The sequence below is a fragment of the Larus michahellis genome, chromosome 10 (genome assembly GCF_964199755.1).
Source record: "Larus michahellis chromosome 10, bLarMic1.1, whole genome shotgun sequence".
Taxonomy (NCBI): domain Eukaryota; kingdom Metazoa; phylum Chordata; class Aves; order Charadriiformes; family Laridae; genus Larus; species Larus michahellis.
Genome location: NC_133905.1, coordinates 3,678,372 through 3,694,173, shown reverse-complemented (window position 1 = coordinate 3,694,173; position 15,802 = coordinate 3,678,372). Strand labels below are relative to the sequence as shown.

General features: G+C 48.3%; 2 protein-coding genes across 3 annotated transcripts in view; both read left to right on the top strand.

Annotated features, from left to right (window-relative positions):
* PODXL2 (podocalyxin like 2) overlaps positions 1-1,924 on the top strand; it is a 30,583-nt gene extending 28,659 nt beyond the window's left edge. The window contains exons 7-8 of the mRNA XM_074602833.1: positions 187-366; positions 724-1,924. Coding sequence (XP_074458934.1) covers positions 187-366; positions 724-933 — 390 coding nt within the window. The 3' untranslated portion in view covers positions 934-1,924. The remainder of the gene's footprint in view (positions 1-186; positions 367-723) is intronic.
* Positions 1,925-5,827: 3,903 nt separating this feature from the next.
* The window catches only part of ABTB1 (ankyrin repeat and BTB domain containing 1), a 28,940-nt gene continuing 18,965 nt past the window's right edge, over positions 5,828-15,802 (top strand). The window contains exons 1-7 of one of the 2 annotated variants that reach the window (XM_074602623.1): positions 5,828-6,028; positions 7,938-8,000; positions 9,433-9,488; positions 10,467-10,611; positions 12,557-12,716; positions 13,645-13,690; positions 14,713-14,829. In XM_074602623.1, the coding sequence (XP_074458724.1) occupies positions 5,973-6,028; positions 7,938-8,000; positions 9,433-9,488; positions 10,467-10,611; positions 12,557-12,716; positions 13,645-13,690; positions 14,713-14,829 (643 nt within the window). In that variant the 5' untranslated portion in view covers positions 5,828-5,972. Of the gene's footprint in view, positions 6,029-6,231; positions 6,300-7,937; positions 8,001-9,432; positions 9,489-10,466; positions 10,612-12,556; positions 12,717-13,644; positions 13,691-14,712; positions 14,830-15,802 lie in introns of those variants that run through there. The other variant, XM_074602622.1, reaches the window with a different exon arrangement.

Sequence of the window (15,802 nt, the reverse complement as noted above, 5' to 3'; positions counted from 1 at the left end):
ATGGAAGATGGTGTTAAATTTAGTCACGTGCCTTCTAGTCAGACAGTGTACATCCTGACTCCTCAACCCTGGCTTTTAGTTCCTCTGCCCACAGTGATGGTCCTGTATTTGGACCCTGGAAAGTCTGAAGAGAATGCCACCTGACTGCAGGACAGGGAATTTAGTGTACCCCTTCCTTCCTTCCAGATTGGCATCCAGAACTACTCAACCACGACAAGCTGCCAGTCGCATCCCAACCAGACGCGCAGCGATTATGGGAAACTCTTTGTGGTACTGGTGATCATCGGCTCCATCTGTGCCATCATTATTGTATTGGGGCTCATATACAACTGCTGGCAGAGACGCCTGCCCAAGATGAAGAACATGGTGAGTGAGCACTGGACAGGTGGGGAAGGTGGCTGGACTCTTACACCCTGGGATGGAGAGGACTGGAAAGTTAAGAGGGAGGTTGTTTTCCCCTGTCCACTTAGTGGACATAGCTGGATATGCTGCTGGAGCAGTTAGGGAAGCCCATTCAGGCATAAGAGAGATGCAAACCTGTCTCTTGCTGTGCTCAGTACAGCTCATTTCCACTGCGAGGTCTGGGCTAGGAATAAATTTACCTTTTCCCGCTGACCCTGCAAAGTCCTCAGTGACCGCTGCAGCCTGGTCTGATTGTGCTTCTCGGCAGCATTAAGACCTGTCCTCCTTTGTCTCCATTTGTGTTCTTGTGGTCCTTTGCAGTCGCACGGCGAGGAGCTGCGCTTTGTTGAGAATGGCTGCCATGACAACCCCACCTTGGATGTGGCCAGCGACAGCCAGTCGGAAATGCAGGAGAAGAAGCCAAGTGTGAACGGTGGAAACACCATCAATGGCCCTGACAGCTGGGATGTCCTGATCAATAAGCAGGCGAGCGAGGATGTGGATGTGTTTGAGGAAGACACGCATCTTTAGAAAAAGAAGGGAAGGAACTACCCCCTTAAATGCACTTGTCTCTCTCCTGTCTTGACTGATGGACCACGGGATCAGGTGGCTTCTCAGGAACTTCTTAAAGGCTTGGGACAGGTCAAGTCTTTGGGCAAGTTTTCCCCGATAGAAGTCCTGAGCTTGTGTCTGAAGCTTGGAGCCAGGAGGATCACTGAACAGAGGGAAGTGGGAGGGGTGGGTGTGTAGGTCTCTGTGTGTGTATTCCTATCAGTAGCACCAATGCTTTCATCACCTTTAAATGCACTTACTGTAGCTCTCTGGTAGTGGCTGAGAGTGGCTGGGCTTGAGAAGCGAGGCTGCCTGCCACCAAGAGTCCAGCTTTGGGCCGTAAATTCACTTTGGGAGTCCAGCTGGAGCTACAGCAGCCAGGTCCTGACCTTGAGATCGCGTTCAGTCCCTGCAGGTGCAGTAAAATCTGTGCATTCTGGGTGGAGGGGAGCCAAGACTCAGTCGATGTTCTGGGCAGAGTTTGCATTCCACGTGCTAAAAGAGGTTTTCTAGTGCTCTGGCATTCAGCTGCTAGTTAGATGAGCTGATGTTTACATCTGGGGAAAACATCATGCGGTGATCTCGTTTTCCCCCTCGCACCACAAACAGCCCCACTCCCTTTTTCAGCTCCACAGCTCCAAGCTGAGTTTGCAAAGTTTGAGCACTTTACCCTTGCTTGACTGATTGCAGAGAATTCAGTGCCATGGTGCAGCATCTTAGCTGGAAACTTGCTTTAGGTTGGAGAGTTGCTCAAAAAGGACGCTTACTTGCCTCTTTCACACAACAGCCTGTGAAATCAGCAGGAAAGTATCCCTTGTCTAAGTCTCGGTTTTAGGCCGGCAGGCCTTCTCCACTCCTGTTCTGTTTTCCCGGGATAGTTTGGTTTCAGTTGGTCTTTTTGAGGTAGATGTAAAGACTATGTGAGACTTTTTAAACAGGGAGAAAAGTAAAAACTTTGGAAACAGATAAATTTTCTGGTCCTTTCGTTTCCTTTTCAGCATCCTGTCCTGAGGGGGGAAGTGGTTAATGTCCCATAGGTGTAAATCGGGGTAACTGTCTTCAAAATCGCTGCATTTAAGCAAGTGTAAAAGCCAGTTCAGATAAGATGAGAATCAGGTCTAAGAGCTCCCCAACGAATGTTTCTCAGGCATGCCCCAGGCAACTTTGAGGCTCCAGCTCCCTGAAGACACCTGATAAAAGGCACGTGAATATGCATAATTGTTCTCTGAGCCCTACCTAAACCATGTCTCAGAACTACGGTCTCGAGCCTGAAATCCCAGAACATTTGTTTCTTTTGTCATGGAGGGACTGAGGGACTTGCTTTGGTCAGAGGCAACAGTGTTCCTCTCCATTACTGCGATCTGCATGCTTGCTTACTGCAGGATGCAGCTTCGTATTTGGTCTTTAAGGGAACCTTTGTACAGAAAAACCCCAGATATGCAGCCTGATGCTGAGCTTGTAAATCTATCCCTGTATGTATAGATATTTTTAGCATGTTCATCCCTGATGCGAGTGCCTAAAGTCAAGGTACAAGAGTCTGTTGTTTCATTTTGCATAGCGCTTTGCATACAAACTGAATCACAGATCACCTTGATGTAGGACCACGTTGATATCAGTCTATTAGGGATTCAAGAAAGCTGGTAGCCTTTGGTTTCCTATCCAGATTCCAATTTTCAGTGTTTTTATCCTGCCTCCGTACCTTTCCCCATGTTGTGTAGGAGATGGTGACCATCACCTCCTTTTGTATCTTGTTGGTAGGGTTGCAGAGATGCTCAGGGGAGTTCCCTCTCCTGCCCCAGCAGTTGATAATGGGGGACAGTCCATGTACGTGGGCAGCCGCACGTGGCCCTTCTCTGACCGCCCCTGGCTGATGGCTCCTGCTGAGTTTGATGGGTCTGTGCAGTGAAACCGCACAAGTTCAGTGGCTGTGTTGGTGGCACTTTGGGGCTCACAGGATTAAATGCAAGTTGTTACGATATGGCGAGTAAATTAAAGCATGGAGTTAAAATTTGAGTTTGTGTAGCACTTAGCATAACGGGGCCTGGCATGGCTGTGGCCTTTAGGCAGTTTCACTGTGTAAATGTTTCTACGTCCACTAATCCTCAGTAAATATGTCTTTAATGCCCAGTGGCTATTAAAAAGATAATGCCACCAGTCAGATGTGCATCGGTTTACCCACAAAACACTTCGTTATTGCACTTCATTGCTAGGAGCTGCTTTGCTGCCCTGTGTTCACTTCACTAATTGGGAGAAACAACGAGGTGCTGATAAAGCAATGCTTCTGGCTGGGCTCAGCACCTCCTGATCTAGTGTGAAGTCTTCAAACTTTGAAGGAACTGGGGGGCTTTGCAGGTTTATTTATAAGCTAGCAAGTTCTCCTTGTTTGGTCTTCTGGCTTCTTAGGGCCTGAAGATTTTCCAGAGACTGTAAAGCTCTCTTCTGCATCTCTTCTGAGTCTCTAAGGGTGGCCGTCATGAGGCTGAGAACAATTTTCTGCTGTCTCTGACAGGGTGCACCCGGCTGTATAATCTCAGTTTAGCTCCAGAAATCTACTGGTTAATAGCATTTCACTTTAGTCTGGTGATACTTTTTATACCTTTACCATTTGTTTATTCTCTGTGTCATTTTTTTGCACTAGGCTGATCTTGTTAAGTCGATTGCACTGTTGTCCCTCTCCCACCAGCCTTGCAGAGACGGGTCATCTCCGGGGACCTGCGGGCTGGGGAGCGCTGTAGAGAGGCTGGTGACAGCCCACTTACTCCGTTGGGTTTCCAGCTCTGCACAGGGAGGGTTTAAAGAGGAAGAGAAACTTTGTCTTAGCATTTGTAACCGGAAGCTTTTCTATCACCTTAATGTAGTTAAACTTCTTTTTAACAAGAACTGTCAAAGCTGGACTTCTCGGAGTGGTGTGCCAGGCAACAGAGCAGATAACAGGAGACAAAGCGATTCCTAGAAGACTGTTCTCCACCTACTCGGACTTCACTGTAGTCCCATCTGCCAGACGTTTGATGGCACTGACACCTGGTGGCTGCTGGGAGTTTGAGACAAAAGAAATGAAAAAAAGGACTTCCCCCCCCCCCCTACCCCCCCCGAGCTTTGGGTATCTGTTTCTTGTGACTTGCCTAGGACAGTCACCTGCTTTAGTCACAGGGGGCTGCTGGACTCACCTGTGAACAGAGGGGCTCATACCAGGCACGTAAGGGATGGTTCGTGTGAGGACATCCCCATCTGCAAAGCAACGAGATGGGGTGTTCCCTGGGGTCATTGGTCTAGAGGCCTTGGGTAGCAAAACAGGGTCTCAGCTCCATCTTCCCCCTTTCTCCTCCACTTGCCCCCTCTCCTCCCGGGGAGCACAGCCAGAAGGCAGAGGCTCTGGCTTGAAACAGAGGTGGTTTTTCAGAGAGCGCATCAGGTGCTGGTGTGAGGAGCTCTGCGCCCCAGGGGAGGCCAGCGATAGCATCGGCTGGATGCACGGCCAAGATCAGAGTGGCTCTCCACCTCTGTGGGACAGTGGCCAAGCTGCAGGTTACTCCCAGATGTTGCCCAGATGTCTAGCACAGCGTCTGTAATATGGAGTCCAACATGTGCTAGAACTTTGCATCCTGCAGACCACCTCGTGGTATGTGGGGTGTAAAGAAACAGCGAGGAGTGACCCAGTAACCGTGCTGTGGAGTATGTAATGCAGGTTGAGAATACAGTTTGAGATACCACCTTAAGGATCCCTCTGGGCAAAGGATGCAGTGTGAAATGGAGGTACATTATCATATGGATCATTGCAGTATGACCTTGGAGCATCGCAGCAGGATCCTACTGCAGCCACCGCCATCAGCAGCTCGTCTCTTCCCGTCCACCTTGGCAGCCATGCAGGAGGACCTCCCTCTTTCACTGAGAGTCTGGGGCAACTCGAACAGTCAGAGACAGCCAGCACCTTCATCTGTGCTGGCTCATGCGAGCCTCGTGGGCTCATCTCAGCTGCCAGCCAGGCTCCCAGCCGTCCTTCTCAATGCCCTCGTTCCTGCTGGACCTAAACTGTGCGAGCCCTGGCCCCTGCTCGGGACTGCTGCCGGAGAACCGGGACTGCTGCCGGAGAACGCTTAGAAACACTCGCGTCTGGCCCTGGAAGTGACGGGGTTGTGGTTTTGTTTTCTTTGCAATAAAACGCACCTCCTGGGTGTCTGAACACTGCCCCGAGCGCAGTCCTTTGCCTGAATTCACGTCTGCTGCATCTCTCAACGCGGTGGTGGCCAGGGTCCCTCTCCTGGGATGGGGGGTGTCAGCCTCCATCCCCCCTGCCCGGAAGAGCCCACCTTAATTCCCCTATCGCAGGCTGCTGTAGAAGCCCTGAGCCGTGCTGGGTGCCCGGGCTGCGGGGTCCCAGTTGCCACCGTGGGGTGATGGTCCTAGTCCTGTGGGGTGCCCCCCACTCCCATCCCCCCAGGACCCCTGTCCCCTGCCATGGTGGCTTAGGACAAGCCTCTGTTCCAGAGCAGAGCCCCTGCATCCGTGCACACCCGTGGGCCATGTGTGTCCCAGAGCAGCTGTACCCCCCGCCCCGTCCCGTCCCACACCTGCTCCAGGGCTGGACCCCAGGCGACTTGGCGGGGGAGAGGCAGAGCCCCGCCATGTGTTCCAGACACCACCGTTCTGGGTCAGGCTTCCCGCAGGACTGTTCCAGAGCAGCTTCCCCCGCTCCTGTTCCCGAACAGACCCCCCCTTTCACGGAGCCGCAGCATCCCCGGTCCCACGCGTGTCCCAGGCCGCCCGCCCCGCTCTCACACCGGGCGGCGGTAGCTCCTCCAGCCCGCGAGGGGGCGCTGCGCGGCGCTAGGCGGGGCCGGCCGCGGGTCCGCTCCGCCCCGCCGCCGTGTTTACATCCGCCGGCCGCTTCCGTCCCGCCGCCGCCGCCGCTGCCCCTCCGGCCCCTTCCCCCGGCTCGGCCCGGCCCGGTCCGGTCCCTTGCGGCTGCCCTCCGCTCTCCGCGTCAATGCGGCGCCGCCGCCCCGCGGCCTGCCTCGGCCATGGACACCAGCGACCTGTTCACCAGCTGCAAGAAGGGGGACGTGAGCCGCGTGCGGTGAGCGGGGCCGGGCCGCGCCGCCAGGCCCGGGGCGGGGAAGGGGGGGCGGTTCCCGGCGTCCCCCCGGGTACCCCCGGCGTGAACCGCTGCCTTTAACCGCTTTAATCACCTCTGTGGGAGGCAGCCCGGTCTCGCCGTGCCGCGTTACGGTCTTGCGGCCGCCCCGGGGGCCCAGAGGCCCTGCCCGGCCTTCCCCTGGGCGCTGAACCCGCGGGCTCCCGCACCCCCGGGTCTCTCCAGGGCAGCCGCGGGGCCAGGAGATACTGGGGTGCGAAAAGGAGAGTTTGCTTCTTTATAAATAAAGTCGCCTTGCTTTTCTCTCAGGGAGTTGGGTGTACACCAAGTCTTTGCTAGTGTTTGTAGGTTTGCCTGTTTTCTTAAAATTCAGGCATCTGACTGTCAGACAGTTATTGCACACTTCGTTGGTGTGAATGCTGTCTGTGGCAGATGTCCTTGCAAAAGTCTCTTCTCTTTAGCTTCCCTTTCTTTACCACTGGAAACTGTATTTGCGTTGGTAGGAAGCGAGATCTGTAGGAAGCCATAATAATGGAAATATTTAGACAAGTTGTGTTGCAGGTTCTCTGTTATAGTATCTCTGAGAAATACTGGGCTGCTAAATTTCAGGTCAAGTCTCCTTGCTCGCACTGAAGCAGTATGGCTTAGCTGCAGTGATTTCGGATCAGGAGTCAGATGGGCTTTTTGTCTGCAGGGTGAATGGATGTTGTAACGCAAAGGCCCCACATTTACAACAGACTCTCCTGCTGCATCTCATGGTTTGAGTCTAAGAATGCTCTTCACCTTGATCCTACTTGATTCTTCCAGCTTTCAACATGTGGATCTTCCCAGATAATCAGAAATAGCTTATCTGTTTGAAGGTGCTTGCTAACGAAGGATGAATAGGCAGATAGATGAGGTCTAGGGAACATTGTTGTCCATTGTGTATTAGATTAATTTCTTGAAAAGAGTAAATTGCAGCTTTATTGTAGAAGGAGGGGCCCTGCAGGTGGCTTTGCAGAGGTTTAAGATGACCAGCACTGAAGTGATAGTGGAGAGATGGTCAGTTTGGGAATGCTGCCAAAGCAGAGGGGACAAGTTGACCACATGGGGCTGAGTAGAAAGGAGCTGAGCTGAGTTGCTTGGGATTTTGAACGTGGTCAGAAGCAGCTGAAGTTTGACACAGGAGAGATGGAGTGAGTGGAAGGAGGGACTGATGTGGCAGATAGGAAAAACAACTTGAGAATCTTTGTGAAGGCCGGGGGGGGACTTCTACATATGGTTGAGAGAGATGGTTGTTCCAGTAGTTGGGGACAGGCTATAACAAGAGCCAGGCTGTGTAGGAGACTTGTGTGCAAGCAAAGGCTGGCGTCTGGAGGGTCCAAAGAGGGAGCACTGGCAGTATTTGGTATAGCCTAAATGTGCAGCACAAGGAAGTAGCAGGAATTAAGAGCAGTCTGGAGTGACACTGATGTTGTCACTTGTGGCAAGAAAAGCCACAAGCCGGATGGGAGTCCAGCCTTGGCCTTGTAAACTTGGCCACTTATTTGTGCGCACACAGGCTGTGATGGTTGTAGGAGAAAGTGAAGGTACTGCTGAAGTGCTCAGGCTTCTTTTGTGATCACTGCCATGTTAGGGATCAGCGTGAGGTGGGTTTGATTCCCCCCCTTCCCCATGTGCACCACTTCAGCTTGAAGAGACCTGTCAAGCCAAGCTGCAGAATGCCATTCTTTGGGTTGAGGATTTGACTGATGCTCCTTCAGCCACGTCTGACAGCTTCCCAAGTTGAATGAATCTTGTCATACCTTTGGAAGTTACTGTATAAACTCAAAGTTACATCTTTTGAAAGAGAAGAATATGACTGAGTGAGCAGCTGCGTGAAGTTGTAACTTTGCTCTCCCTTTTCTTCCAGATACCTTCTTGAACAGCGAGATGTGGAAATTAATGTCCGTGATAAATGGGACAGTACACCTCTGTGAGTCCTGCAGCCTAGAGCGCTGGCTGGGCAGGAGGGGAGGGCTTTCAGGGCTCTTTGGCACTGTCTGCATCAGCAGCTAGGAGCACTGTTACAAAACATCTCAGGTTCTGCTTTTTGGGACATTTGGCTACATATTTCTGCTTCTCGTCTCTGCGGGTGCTGCGCTAAATATGTCTTTGTCATCTCATCTGACTGACGCTTGCTATAGTAGTGCTCAGAAAGGTGGTTAATTTTGTGACCAAGTTACCTGGATTAAGCAGTCTGTTCTTGGCCTGATTAGGCTTTTTCCGCCTCGAAGTCTACAGCATTCTAGCAGTCTTCTTGGGTGGAGGCTTGGCTTGATGAAATGCAAAGTGACTGTAGGATCACAGTCTGTCTGGCAAAGCTGTGAACATGCAGTAGGCAGTGAGGAATCCCCATGCTGGTGCTGAGGAGGGTGGTGTGAGCTTCTTACCTCCCCATATACACACACACCATAACTGCAAACGTCCTCCCCTTCCTCCTTCTTCCCCCAGCTTTATATGCTGAGCATGACATCATATGATATGGAATATCCTTTTGGTCAGTTGGGGTCAGCTGTCCCAGCTGTGTCCCATCCTGACTTTATGTGTGCCCCCTGCGTACTCACAGGTGGGGTGGGGTGAGAAGCAGAAAAGGCCTTGTCTCTGTGTAAGCACTGCTTAGCAAGAGCTAAAACATCCCTGTATTATCAACTCTGTTTTCAGCAAAAGCCCCACAGTAGCTACAGCGAAGAAAATTAACTCTATCCTAGACAAAATCAGCAAACAATTCCAAAGTGCATTTAGACATCTGCAGTATATTTAAAGTAAGCAATAACTTCCCAAAGTAAAGGTAAGCTAACATTTGCCTACTGCAGTGAAGGTTACAGGATTCTCCTACATTGTAGGACAATCTGAGGTCCTTGTGAAAGAGGATCCTGAAAGGCTTAAATTGTAAAAGAGAAAACAAAACACATTGTAAGTAGGTCTTTGAGGGGTGGATTTGCTGTACACCCAATGTGGGTGCTGTTCCCTCATTATCAGAGTGTGCAGCAGATTGACAACAGAAGGAGCAAGGAGTGTCTTTGAGAATTCAGTGGAATTGCTGAGTGCCCATGAAATGAACCCCATGAAAATGAGGATCGATTTGGCAGATGGTAGCACAACAGAAGATGCCGAAGCCAGAGTGGGACCTTGAGATCTCCTTGCAGGACAGCAGTGCCTAGGAGTGCTGGGAACAGATCCTGCTTAGTCTGTTGCTGGGGTCAGTCTTCTACACTACTTAGTAGCAATTCCTCACTCCTATGAGGAGTCATCTTCTAAGCTTATTAGGGATGGCTCCATGCTGAGGTCTGCATGCTGTAGTGTGCCCAGATATTGAATTTTGCTTCCTACCGTATCTCTAATTTTCTTTCTCTTGTTATTGTCAGGTATTATGCTTGCCTCTGTGGACATGAGGAGCTTGTACGTTATCTTCTAGCCAATGGTGAGCAAAAGCATCCTGGTTCTGGGTACAGTATCTTTCTCCGTACTGGTCCGTAGGGATTGTATATCCGTCTAGCTATCTCTTGTGGAAACTTCTTCTGTTACAACCAGCCATCTGATCAGCGATCTCAGGCTGCAGTAGGAGCCCTGGGCACACTTTCATGGTCCCTTTTGCAGGCCATTTGCTGCTTGGATTTGCTACAGTGAAGCTTTCTCTGCTGACTTAAGGCAGCATGGCGTTCTGAAACCACAGCTGATGTTTTGCAAGGGTGCATTGCTGTTGAGAGCGTGCTGATGTAAGAATTGTACTTTATCTGAAGAACTGTCTGTGTAAAACTTTCTTGTACTCTTCTGATAGCCTTGCTTTATAAACAGGACTCAAAGGTGAAATGCAAGGGCGTTTACTAACCTTGAACAAAGCAAGGCAAATTCTCCAGGCAAAGTGTCTGCCCATTTAGTTTCCAGCACCCAAATTCCCTTAGGTATTGGCGATGTTCTGTGTTCTGGCAGAGGAATCAGAATGCAGAGTCAGATCTCAAAAGGTTTGCCTCTTCTACTGCATTCAGAGCATCTTAATCAACCACTTGCGTAATTCTAAAAGAGCAAAATGCAAGTGCCTTCCAAATGTCTTGCAGGGTCTAACCTAAAGAAGCATGGAGCTGTTAGAAGTCCAGTAAGTGATCGTACTCTCTGTACAGTGAGATTCGTCTTCCCAGAATACTGCTTGGAGCCATGCTGAGAGGCCAGGGTTGGTTTAGACGAGTCATGACTTCTTCAGAAAGGGATTTTGCTGTGGGAGAACAGCTTTAGGTTATACACATGTAAAGGGAGCTTAGTTTTTGTAAATATGCTCAGTAGCATAGGGGATCACAGTGAAACATGTCACCAGCCAGAAGTCATAGTCACTTGGTGACTGTTCAGGGACACTTGAGAAAGATTTAACTTTGCCTGCTGGCATGTACTTGTGATTGTTCTGCAGGAGCAAAATGCGAGGCAAACACTTTTGACGGGGAACGTTGTTTGTATGGAGCTTTGAGCGATGCCATCCGACGTCTGCTGAAGGAGTACAAACAGATCACGGCAAAGTGCATGAAGAGAGACTACTATGACGTCTTCCTGCAGCGGTAAGCAAATGAGGCAGCTCCACGTGCAACACGTTCTGTCATCCTTCCTTAGCTCTTAACCTGGATATTCAAGCTCTTTGTTAAGGGCAGGTTTGAAAGGCAACTGCTCAGTACCCTGTCTCATTCCTGGGTGTACAGAGCTTCCTAAGCGATGCTCCTTTGTGCCCTACGGGATGACTTGCAGGTATGTGTGCATTTAAAATATGGCCTCCAGTGACTTTATTACAGACTCCAGAGCCAACGGAAAGCTGGTCTTTCTGCTGCAGAAGCATTTGACTGTCAAACCAAAATCAGATCCCTAAAACTGCATCAGCCATTTAGGATAATATGTCAACTGAAATTAAGTTTCAGGCCTGAAGACCTATAGCCTGCGAGCCGAGGTTCCAGCAGTGATAATAGGTGTCTCATTTCTGAGAGAGTGCACCTTAAGAAACCTTAAACTGACTTATAGGGACAGTGCTCAGTTCTTTCTTTTTGTTCATTAAAATGTGTTCATTTTAAGATGTTTCTGTTAGTTGCCTGTCACATCTTGTAGTCTCAGCCTAGAGCTTGAGAAGAAGCCTAACTTGCTCTAGAAGTAAAAGAATAGTGTCAATCTTTTCTTCTCGCTTTTCTTCTACCCTGGTAGTTCTGATGTTATTACACAGACTTGGTTGGGGTTTTCTTTCTTCCCATTGCGCTGACTTAAAAAAATAACAAACCAACCAACAAGGTTTGAGCATCTGTATCTTCAAAATCGGAGAGCAGGTATGTCCTAGAATGATCTGACAATCTTCCCATTACTACAGAGTCCTAATTTCTGATGCTGTGGGGAAACAGGGGAGAAAGGAAACTCATTTATCTGAGTAAAATCGGATTCTGCCTTTCAGGGAAGTAGAATTTTGCAGGGTGATTTATCGCTCCCCTGGGGAGTTTGTGGCTCAGATGATGCAGGGTTGAGCACACATGAAAACTGTAATGTGCTGTTTTTTCTCTTCTCATTCCAAACAGACCTTGCATTAAAATTGAAACAAAGGACAATAGTAGGGGCAAAAAAATAACTGCCTAACTGCTTCTATTTTGTTTTTTGGGCAAGACACTGGTAGGAAGGATGTTCTAGTAGCAGGAGATTGAGATCAGCATTCAGGACCCTGCTCTGACATCGTCTCTTTGTGTGACCCCCACACCTTTCTGTCCAGAAGTCCTGGACTCTAGGAGTGTGTTGCCTGGTGTCTGCCTGATTTGACCTCTTGGGGATGTTTGTCAGGATATATCTATGCAAGGGGTGACAGGCATGCACTGAAACACTGGTGATAGTTGCCATAAACTCTAGGAGTAGCAATCTTGGGTTTTGCCTTTTAAAGAACGAGTGCATGGGCATGCAGTCATAAACAAGGCTTCATCTCTGATGTGGTAATTGCCTGCGTTTCATGCCTGCAACATCCTTCCTTCTTCTGAGGATGGGTGACATCAAGTCTTCTCCTATTTCCTGCATGGCTAAAGCATGCACACTGACACCGCCCAGAGAGCAGGAAAGTTGCACCTTACTTTGTAGCGGGGTAAATCTTTTTGAAAGTATGTGCCTCTCTAGGTCTTTTTGTCATCTGGCAAAAATGCAGGATTAAAGCAGGATTAACCTTTAGAGAGGTGTTTGGGGGGGCAAGAGGTTCCTCTTTAAAATCTGTTCCCTGTGTTCAGGGGTTTGCCTGAGACAGGGAAGTTTCATTCTCCGGCCTCCCTCTTGCAGTAACAAAAATCTTTGGGTTGTCGGGGGGAGTGAGAGATCCCAGTCTAGTATGTGAAGTACCAGCCCCTGTGCTGGCCTTCTAGCTGAGCAGGGAGAGGCTGCAGTGTGCAGAGGTGTTTGTTCATTTAGACCTAATTGTACCATGTTCCCCACTGGCTTTACCCCATTCTTTCCTTTCTCGTCCTGCAATGAATTAACCCCTCTCTTTGTTCCTTACAGGTTGCTGGAGCAGGGTTACCAGAGTGACATCGTTTTCATTGTTCATGGCAAATCCTTCTGTGCCCACCGCTGCATTCTCAGCGCTCGCAGCGCCTACTTTGCGGAAATGTTTGAGACCAAATGGAAGGGGAAGAACATGATAGTGTTGAAGCATCCACTGGTGAGCAGGGCTGCGCTTCCAGCGCTTTCTTTTCTTTTCCTGTTTCAACTGGGTGAAGGACAACTGAGTAGGAGGGACAGTTTGAGGGTTAACTTCCATGGTGAATAGCTCCTGGAGCTCTGAATGACCCTAGTCAAGGAGAGGGGGTTGTGGAGGCACTTTATGCATTAAAATAGCATCTTACTCAGATAACAAAAGGCTGTAGACTGCATACTTCCCCTTTGTTCCCTCTGTTGTGGGCTCAAACATATCTTAATTAATTGCAGTAGCAGGTAGCTGTTACCATCTGCCAGCTGCACCACAACTCCTCTGTGGGATGAGTTGAGTCTGTCTAATTCCTGGTGGACGGGTGGTCTGTAGTGAAGACATCGCCTCTATAATTGGCACTAATTGAGTCCCTTTTGTTGCCTTTGCAGCAAGAACTAAATAGGCCATAGGTGCATTCCATCCATTAATCACCAATACTCTGGCATATGTTTCTATAGCTTGATTGTGGCTGTGCAAAACCTCTCATGACAAACATACTTCCAGTTTCTCGGGACATTATTTAAGTCTCTCCTTTCTTTTTGTACAAGAACACATCTTTCCTATCAAATTAAGAAGAGGTGGAAATGTTTGTGACCAGTGAAAGACTGGATTTTACAGAGCCTGTGTTATAACTGTGTCTTTGGAGCACCTCCGTTATCAGGTCCTGTCCCCCTGGGCACACGGATTAGTATCAGTGGATACCTTTGAAGAGCTGTGTAAGCCTGGTGGAGCGGCAGCATTAGTTGCATGAGGAGCAAGGAAATTGGGTGCAGTGTCTGAGTTGCTATTTAAGTGGGGTTTCTTTGACTTCTTCAGGATAATGTTTGTATCCAGGCAAGTTTCAAGCTTGTTATTAAGTTCCTGGGAATTCTAAAGGTAACTTTCTTGTGTTTTATTTTAGATTAATCCAGCAGCCTTTGGCTCTCTTCTGCAGTATCTGTACACAGGTAAATGACCTACCGCCTAGTTTATGTATACGTGGCTGGTGGGCAGCTGTCTGTGTCTCTGCCATGGCATTGTTTTTGGTGGCACACGCTTGCAGACAGCCCTGTTTGGGCGCATGAGTCGCCAACACATCCTCCCTGCTGGCGGAAAGGAAGAATGTGAGCAATCCCCAGCTCTTCCAAGTTGTTTGTACCTTTTGCCAGTTGTTGTCTTGCCAATAACTATTCAGTCGATGTGAAAAAAAAAAAAATCAGCTTAGGTTGATTGGTCCGATGGATGTGGAGAATGTATTTTTAACTTAAGGAAGGTAAATTTTGTCATCTGGGATAACAATCCCATAAGGTGGTGAAAAGCCAGGTTCCCACATAGGGCATTTTCAGTCTGGCAGACCTGAGCAGTGTGCGCCAAATGTTTTGACTACTTTCTAATATTTTTTCTGAACAGAAGTTGGTCCTAAGCCTTCTATGAAAATGCCAAATGTTGTGCTGTAGGCAAGCTAAGTGCTGAACTATTTCAGGCCAGGAGGTGGTGCCAGAAAATAACTTTCTCTTCAAGGCTCTCCTTCCCCAGTCCAGTGTTTTCAGAAGTGTTCCTTGCCACATTTTCAGTGATGGTAAAAGATTCTGGGGTGAGAGCTTCTGGGTCTAAAGTCTTTTCCTACTCAAAACCAGGTAGCCAATGGTGGCAGTCATGCATGCTGCTTGTTGTGCTGCTATTTTTTGCTTTTCTGATGGAATTAGACACTTTTTGATTAAGCCTGTTCAGTCTTTGGCCTTTTGAATGAAGCTGTTAGGGTAGACACTGGGAAGTGGGAATGTAAATTAGATGCCAAACTGAGATTCATCGAAGTGGTGGGGTACCAGGTCTTAGCTTCTTGGACTGAGTTATAACTGGATGCTGAAAAGTGAGGCAATGTGTCTAATTACTGAATTTCTGTGCCAACAAGTCTTCAGTCCTTAATTTTTGCTGTTTTTACACCTAAGTGGTATGGGTTGAAAGAGCTGGCTGCATTTCTTCTTGGCAGGTCGTCTTGATATCGACGTCGAATATGTAAATGATTGCAAGAGGTTAGCCAAGCAGTGTCGGCTGCAGGACCTCATAGATGATTTGGAGACCAAATGTAAAAAAGTCTATGAATTTGGTAAGCATTTTATTTACCATTGTCTCTGTTGTGCCTGGGTGCCCTTTCAGGGAGGAGGAGGAAAGTGTGATGGTGGATGTTTCATGGTGCCCTTGGGGCTTCCAGAAAATGATTCTGTTGTGGAATTCCCATGTTTACATGATTGTTTTCAGTCATGGGCTCTCTGTAGGGCAGCTGTAGTGGTTTCTGACACATGCATGTTTATCGTTTATATTGAATGTTTTCATTATAGCAGAGCAGCCGTGGCAGCAGGACTTCGCTGTGGTTGCCAGACATTCAGTGGAGCACTATGGGGTATGTTAGGAAGTGCTTTTCAACAGAGAGCTTGTTTAAATCCCCAGGGAGATAAAATATGTACAATTAAAAGTCCTTTTCTGCATTTATCTGACCCTTAACCAAAGTAAAACGTTTGATAATTGGCTCAAAATGGATGCAGAGAGAGAACGCTTTTTCAAACGCAGAGAAGTATTTCTGAAAGTATGTATGTATTTATAACACTTGTATGTGCCAAACCTTAAATGACGCAATCCTCTATTTAAGGGCTTTTTGTTATCCAAAGAGCTTGTGATCTAATCATGACATCAGCTTATTGTATGAAAACCAAAAGTTGGAGTTCATCATTCATCTCCTTAGTTCAAGCTAAGGGACGTGTGAAGAAGAATCAAAACAGCACAAGTAGGGCAAAGCAGTGTTAGTCATGAAGTAAAAAAATTATCACAAAACCTTCAGGCTGAATACATCTGATTCTCATTTCATGCTCTGAGTTAACTCCTTTACTTGAGTCAAGTTAATTTTGGTTTGAGAAGAGAATTTAGTCTGTAGCTTTTAACTCAAGAGCATCTTCTTCCTTGATCTAAGAGGTAAGGGTATAGCTATTCCACCTTTCCCTTTTGAATTATGAGTTCTGATTATTCAGCCTCCTGATGCTGCAGGGCTTAACAGACAGAGACGATATTTCTGGCTCAAGAAGTTC